The sequence below is a fragment of the Portunus trituberculatus genome, chromosome 9, assembly GCF_017591435.1.
Source record: "Portunus trituberculatus isolate SZX2019 chromosome 9, ASM1759143v1, whole genome shotgun sequence".
Lineage (NCBI taxonomy): Eukaryota > Metazoa > Arthropoda > Malacostraca > Decapoda > Portunidae > Portunus > Portunus trituberculatus.
Genome location: NC_059263.1, coordinates 217,501 through 225,000, shown reverse-complemented (window position 1 = coordinate 225,000; position 7,500 = coordinate 217,501). Strand labels below are relative to the sequence as shown.

Sequence of the window (7,500 nt, the reverse complement as noted above, 5' to 3'; positions counted from 1 at the left end):
GTGTGTGTGTGTGTGTGTGTGTGTGTGTGTGTGTGTGTGTGCATGTTAAATTCACGTCTATTATCGATGCACTTGGCCAAGAAAAGTTTACGATCCAAAAATGAGAAAATGAACTAGAATAATGAAAGCGCTTGAGTGATTTGGTCTTATATTAAAAAAATGTAAAAAATAAACGAATAAGTGAATAAAAAATGGTGCTGATGTGAAATTATGGGCGTGTTTTCATTTTCCTTTTTCTTTTTCTTTTCTTTTTTTTCTTTTTTACTGGTTTTTCTTTTCTTTTTTTCTTCTCTTCGTATTCTTCTTCATCTTATTCGTCGTTTGTTTATTTTGCCTTTTTTTTATCATCTTTTTATCAACTTCTTCTTTTTTTTCTTTTTTTCTTCTTTTTTTCATCATCATCGTCATTTTCTTCTTCTTCTTTTATCATCTTTTTTTTCATTATCATCATCATTATCATCATCATTTTCGTCTTCTTCTTCTTCTTCTTCTTCTTCTTCTTCTTCTTCTTCTTCTTCTTCTTCTTCCTCCTCTCCTTCTCTTTGTCCTCCTCCTCCTCCTCCTCCTCCTCCTCCTCCTCCTTCTCCTTAACACTGTAATAATGTGAGAAATACATAACAAATATCAAAGGCACTCGTAATCACAACTCCTCCTCAGCCTCCTCCTCCTCCTCCTCCTCCTCCTCCTCCTCCTCCTCCTCCTCCTCCTCCTCCTCCTCCTCCTCCTCGTCCTCTTCCTTTTCCTCCTCCTCCTCCTCCTCCTCCTCCTCCTCCTCCTCCTCCTCCTCCTCCTCCTCCTCCTACAGTCACTCCCTGCTCTCCATCAGTGTATACAGCTCCCCCAGGGTCGGACTTGGGGACTTAGGGACGCTTCTGAAGGGGGGCGGGGACCTGAACGCCCTTTGAATCTCCATGGAGGTCACACTGTGTCCTCCGAGGCTCTTAAGGTCATAGGAAGTCAGGGAGGTGGAGAGGGAGGGGGCCTGTGGAGGGGGAGCTGGGTGGGTTGGTCTCCTCCACTTGTTATTGAGAGCTGTTGGTGATGGTAGTGGTGGTGGTTGAGGGGTAGTGGTTGTGGTGGTGGTGGTGTGGTGTGGTGTGGTAGGGAAGGTTGTAGTGGTTGGGGTGGTTGTATTTGTAGTTGGTGGTGGTGGTGGTGGTGGTGTAGCAGTGTTGTTGGTGTGAAGTGTTGGTGTGGTGGTGTACTGTGGAGGTGGACTCGTGATGGTGGTGGTGGTGGTGGTGGTGGTGGTGGTAGAATTAACCACAGAAGTCGTTACGTTCTGCTGTGGTAGTGTTAGTTCCGTCACTTCACGCTGTGGTGGTGATCTTGTGGTGGTGGTGGTGGTAGTGGTGGTGATGGATGCAGAATTAACCACAGCAGTCGTTAAGTTCCGCTGTGGTAGTGTTAGTTCCTCTCCTGGTTGTGGTGGTGACTGTGGTGACGGTGGTGGTGACAGTGGTGACAGTGGTGGTGACGGCAGTAGTTGTAGCAATGATGTGAACGCTTTAAACTCATCTCTCATATGCTTTGATGGTGATGATGGTGATGATTTTGGTGATGATTCCTCTTTACTCTCACCACCAGTTCCTTCAGCGCCTTCAGGTACACTAGTTCCCTTTGCTCCACCTTCTGCAGGGGGCTGAGTGGATGGGGAGGGCTTGCCTGTGGAGTGGTGTTGTGAGGGCGTGGGTAAGTGTGGTGAATGTGGTGAATGTGGTGTGGTGACAGGGTTAATACTTTGTGGAGTGGGTGAAATAGGTGGAAGGGTTAGCTGAAATGAAGATGGGCTTGTGGAGGGAATGCTGGATTTACTAAGTGGAGAACTGTTATTAGTGGTGGTGGTGGTGGTGGAGGTGGATGGCAAACTAGTTGGTGGTGGTGTAGTGGACGCCTTGTTAATTGTATTTGCTGTGGTGGTTGTAGCTGTGGTGAAATTTGTGGTATTTTGAGTGGAAGTGGAGGTGGAGGTGGAGGTGGAGGTGGGTGGAGAGATGGTTTTTGTGACTCGAGAACTTGTTTTGATTGTGTCCTGCTGTGATCTGAATTTGAGCACTTTGTTGTTAGATTTTGATTTATTTTCCATTTTGTTTGGTTTCTCATTGATAATTTTAGCTGTGGTGGTATTTTTAGCCGCAGTGGAGGTGAAGGTGGAGGTAGGTGGAGGTTTAATAACTCGAGGAATGAATGTGGTTGTGTCCTGTTTTGATCTTAATTTCGGCGCCGTATTGTTTGGATTTACAGTGATAATTGTAGCTTTGGTGGTATTTTGAGCCGCAGTGGAAGTGGAGGTGGAGGTGGAGATGGGTGGAGGTTTAGCTATTACTCGAGGAATGGATGTGGTTGTGTTCTGTTTTGATCTTAAATTTGGCGCCATTTTGTTTGGTTTCACAGTGATAATTTTAGCTGGGGTGGCATTTTGAGGCGTAGTGGAAGTGGAAGTGGAGGTGGACGTGGGTGGAGGCTTAGTCATAACGCAAGGGATGAATGTGGCTGTGTCTAATTTGGGTCTTAAACTGGAAGCCTTCAGATTCTCCTTTGCTTTTAATGGGACCGGGATGTGAGAGAATATAAACGTGTCTTCTATTCCACTACCTCCTGAAGAAGTAGAAGGAGGAGGAGGAGCAAGGGAAGGAGGAGATGAAGAAGATAGTCTCTGGTTTTTCCCTTCAGGTTCCTGTGCGGCATTCTCACTACCTCCTTCAGGATATGAGTACAGAGGACGAAGTTAGTAGAGTATCCTTCTCTAATGAATGAACGTGGGTAGGAGTGAGGACTGACGGCGAAGGATAACAGGTGTTTCTTGTCCTACTTCAGTCATGTGTTGGTCCCGAGATGGTGGCAGTGTTAGCGTCTGTGTTGGCGGGGTGGCGAGGCGGTGTTTTCCTGCATCCTTGTTTTCTTTCTGTGTTCTGTTGTGTGGTTTGACTTCCTCTTTGTTGTCACTCTTTGGTTTTCCTTCAGGGTTTATTCTTTTTTCCTCTCCATGTTTGTTTTTTGTTCTTCTCCTTCTCCCTTCATCCTCTTCTCTTCCCTGCTGGCGTTGTCTGACGCCCACTCCATTCCTCGTCCTCGTCGTGATTTCTTTTCCATTCTTCACCTTCTTTGTCTCTTTCTCCATCTTTACATGTCCACTTTTTACTTCCTCTGCAGCGCCTGTTCCTGATGCTCCAGCACTGCTCCCTACGTCCTCACCACTCCACCCCTGCCTGCCCAGCACCCTCCTCACCAGACTCCCCGCCCTGCAGCTCATCTCCCGCTCACACGCCGTCTGCCACACCTCTGTATCGGGTGTGCTCTGCCCTGTGAGGCGAGCCAGGGCGCGGCTCACCACTGTGGAGACTAAATCGCGTGCCAGGCTCTCTGCCCAGGGAGGGCCGCGGGGCCTTTGGCTCACGAGCTGGGGAGGAGGAGAAGCTGCTCTCCCACGAGGTAGAGGAGCCAAGTGAGACCTGGGGCGAGGCTGGGGAAGTGCAAGGTTTGCTATGTGGGGCGGGATGGCGGAGATGGTGTGGGGCCGGTGACGGGCTGGGGCGGAGAGAGTCTTGAGTGGTCTGAGCAGTGGTGGCGCGTTGCGGGGCCTGGGACGGGGGCTGCCGGGGCGTCTGGAGATATTCGGTAGGCGGCGGTGGTGGGTCAGGGTGGGACGCCTTCCCGCCAGGCGCTGCAAATGCCTGAGGTAGGCATGGTGCGTCCTGCCGCGGTGGCTTGGCGACGTGGCCACGGCGCCCACACAGGCCAAGTGGTCCGTGAGGCGTAGACCAGATCCCAACTGGGCCCCTGCCTCCCTGCCTGTCTCCCTGACCTGTTTAGGGAGCAGGCGAGGCAGTCGGCACGGTATGGTGGAAGAGACGTCCACGGGTGCGGGTGGCGGGGGTGAGGGCGGGGTGGGGTGGCAACTCCTTGGGTCACTGTCACTCCAGTCCGCCAGCTCCAGCTCCAGCCCCACCCCCTGTCCCAGGGCCACACTCTCCGGGGACATCCAAGCCCTACACGCCGCCATCGCAGAGCCCGACGCCCGCCCCTTCCCGTCCTCCACCCAAGCCTGCAGCAGGTACCTCCGAACACCGCGGGCGAGCGTGGGCGTAGACGTGCCTCCAGATCTCAGCGAACGCCCGTGCGGAACGAAGCCCTGCCGGGGGAAGGACGCGTCATTCTTATGCCCACGCCCACGCCCGCAGCTCAGCCGCCTCTGTCATTGAAGACGTAGGGTGACTGGCCGCGGTGAACCAAACAGTCGCCAAGCAACGACCTCGCCGCCACGCCGCCACGACCCCCGTCACACGCCCCCCCCAACACACCCAACACACCATTGTGCACCCACGCCCAATCAGCTCCCCCCCAGCCCCCAGCCCCTCACCAACACCACCAGTAAGCCTGCCCGTCCCGCCCCTGCCCCTTCCCCACAAACACCCAAGCTGTGCAGTTCAATCTGCAGCTTGTCATGTACACACATTGTTACGTACACACTCCGCTGCTGCTGCTGCTGCTGCTGCTGCTGCTGCTGCTGTTGCTGTGTACGCTGAACATTGCGCACACCGGGATTTATGAGAAAACGTCACGAGAGAGAGAGAGAGAGAGAGAGAGAGAGAGTGTGTGTTTCCATAAGTACTGTTCATCGATGTTACGTATTGAGTTACATACCTGCTTTGTTAAGTGGCCACCTGGAGTACCTCAGTAAGATAATCATAGGCACACATAATACATAGCTACACACACACACACACACACACACACACACACACACACACACACACACACACACACACACACACACACACACACACACACACACACACACACACACACACACACACACACTGTACTCACATTATCGGCGACATCAAGAGACTCAGGGAACTCAGTGATAAGGTAATCCACCACGTCTGTGTGTCCCTTCAGCACCGCCTTGTGCAACACGCCCACCCCCTGCAGGAGAAGGAGGAGGAGGAGGAGGAGGAGGAGGAGGAGGAGGAGGAGGAGGAGGAGATGAATAAGTACAAGGAAGAGAATGAGGAAGAATAGCAGGACATGGAGGAGGGAAGAGGAAAAGAAGTGGGAGCAGCAGTGAGGAGGAGTTTCACAAGTACAAGGAGGAGGAGGAGGAGGAGGAGGAGGAGGAGGAGGAGGAGGAGGAGGAGGAGGAAGAGTAGCATTAGGAGATGAAGGAAGAAGAGGAGAAGTAGAAGCAGTAATAGAAGGAGGAGAGGCAAGAACATAAGGAAAAGGAAGTTGTTGATGAGGAGGAGAATAAATACAAGAAGGAGGAGGAGCAGGAGGTGGAGGAGGAAGAGGAAAAGTAGGAGAAGCATTAGAAGAAAGAGAGGAGAGGCAGGAAGATAAGGAGGAGAGGCAGGAACACAAGGAGGAGAAAGTGGAGAAAAAGGAAGATGATGAAAATTAAAGAAAGGAATAAAGAAAGAGGAAGAAGAGGAAAGGATAAGAAAATAGAGATGATAAAGAGAAGGAAGAGAAGGACGCATTAGTACATATAATAATAATAATAATAATAATAAGAAGAAGAAGAAGAAGAAGAAGAAGAAGAAGAAGGAGAACAATAGTAATAATACATTAACTATATACCTCATACCCTTTTCTCCCTCTCCCTCTCCCTCTCTCCCTCTCTCCCCTCTCCCTCTCTCCCCCTCTACCTCTCTCCCTCTCTCCCTCCTTTAGTACTTTATTGAATTTCTTTGATGTCAAGGTCATGAAGAGGAGAGAGAGGAGAGGAGAGAGAGAGAGAGAGAAGGGGGGGGAGACTGATACTACATACGTGAACCTGTATTAAGTAGTCATCATAAATACTCTCTCTCTCTCTCTCTCTCTCTCTCTCTCTCTCTCTCTCTCTCTCTCTCTCTCTCTCTCTCTCTCTCTCTCTGGAAAATTTCTTCCAATCAAACCTCTTACTGTCTCATTCCAAACCACTACCTCCTCCTCCTCCTCCTCCTCCTCCTCCTCCTCCTCCTCCTCCTCCTCCTCCTCCTCCTCCTCCTCCTCCTCCTCCTCCTCCTCCTCCTTCTTACCTGCTCATCCTTAGACTGGGCCAATTTCCTTCGGTCCAGCAGTGCCTTCAGCTCCCGCAGGTTCCCCTTGGCCGCGGCGTCATGGACCAACTCGATCTTAGACTGCGGGAGAAAAAAGTGTCATTGAGAAACGCTTCCCTCGTCCTCGCACACACACACACACACACACACACACACACACACACACACACACACACACACACACACACACACACACACACACACACACACACACTCTCTCTCTCTCTCTCTCTCTCTCTCTCTCTCTCTCTCTCTCTCTCTCTCTCTCTCTCTCTCTCTCTCTCTCTCTCTCTCTCTCTCTCTCACACACACACACACACACACACACACACACACACACACACACACACACACACACACACACACACACACACACACACACAGGTCACTTCACTCACAATATAGGAGGGCACAGTCTTGAGGAACGCCCTGACGCGGGGGTGAGTGGCGGGCTGGTGCAGGAGGCGGCCCCCTTGCCCGTCCAGCACCAGGCCCTCCAGCCCCGCCACATCGCCGCTTCTCACCAAGTCCTTAATTCGAGCTGAGTCCACTGCTCGGTCCGCATTGAGAGCTGAGGAGAGGCAGAGACCAGGTGGGGATTAGGTTACGTTAGGTTAGGTTAGGATGGATTAGGTTGGGTTAAGTTAGGTTAGGTTGGGTTAGGTTTGGTTAGGTTAGATTATTTTAAGGGTAGTTTAGGTAAGGTTACATTGAATTCAAATTAGGTTAAGGTAAACGAATTAGATCAAGCGAGACTGGGTTAGGCTTCCGTGGGCTTGGGACCGGAGGGAAGAATAGGGAGAGAAGGAGGGAGATAATTGAGGAAAGGGGTGAGAAAATGTAAGGGGGACAAGGTTATGATTGATGATGACCCATGAAAGGCAGGAGGAGGGAGGAGGAGGAGGAGGAGGAAGATGAAGAAGAATGACAGTAGTATCAATAATGGTCAAGGTCGCATATTTATTAGAGAGGACCTGGACTTATTTCTCTCTCTCTCTCTCTCTCTCTCTCTCTCTCTCTCTCTCTCTCTCTCTCTCTCTCTCTATTCTCTCCTTCTCTCAGTAATCTTCTTTCTATTCTTTCTATTCATTTTCTTCGTTTTATTTACTCCTCCGTTCATTTATCACTTTTATATCCTCCAACATTTTTCAAACCTTCCTTCCTTTTCGTTCCTTCCCTTTCACTTATGTTCTTTCTCTTACATCCCCTTTACCACCTTTATTATTCTCACCATCCCTCATTCATCATTAAATCAAAACAAACCCTTTACAATTCTACCACCAGCTGAGGTTTAGAGTCACGTTACTCGCCAACAAATCAGACAAATGGAACACTACATACACCACGCGGTTCGTTGCCCACCACAGCAAAGTTAGCAGGAAGGAGGAGAGGAAGGACTATTGACAGAGTGAGTATATCATGGGTTTTTCAGAATTAGTGAGGTGGTTCTTGGTAT

General features: G+C 50.3%; 1 protein-coding gene across 1 annotated transcript in view; it reads right to left on the bottom strand.

Moving 5' to 3' along the window:
- Nucleotides 1-1,291: 1,291 nt before the first annotated feature.
- Nucleotides 1,292-7,500, bottom strand: part of LOC123501680 — an 11,145-nt gene continuing 4,936 nt past the window's right edge. The window contains exons 3-6 of the mRNA XM_045250657.1: nucleotides 6,443-6,615; nucleotides 6,024-6,125; nucleotides 4,831-4,929; nucleotides 1,292-4,132 (exon numbers count right to left, since the gene is read on the bottom strand). Coding sequence (XP_045106592.1) covers nucleotides 2,747-4,132; nucleotides 4,831-4,929; nucleotides 6,024-6,125; nucleotides 6,443-6,615 — 1,760 coding nt within the window. The 3' untranslated portion in view covers nucleotides 1,292-2,746. The remainder of the gene's footprint in view (nucleotides 4,133-4,830; nucleotides 4,930-6,023; nucleotides 6,126-6,442; nucleotides 6,616-7,500) is intronic.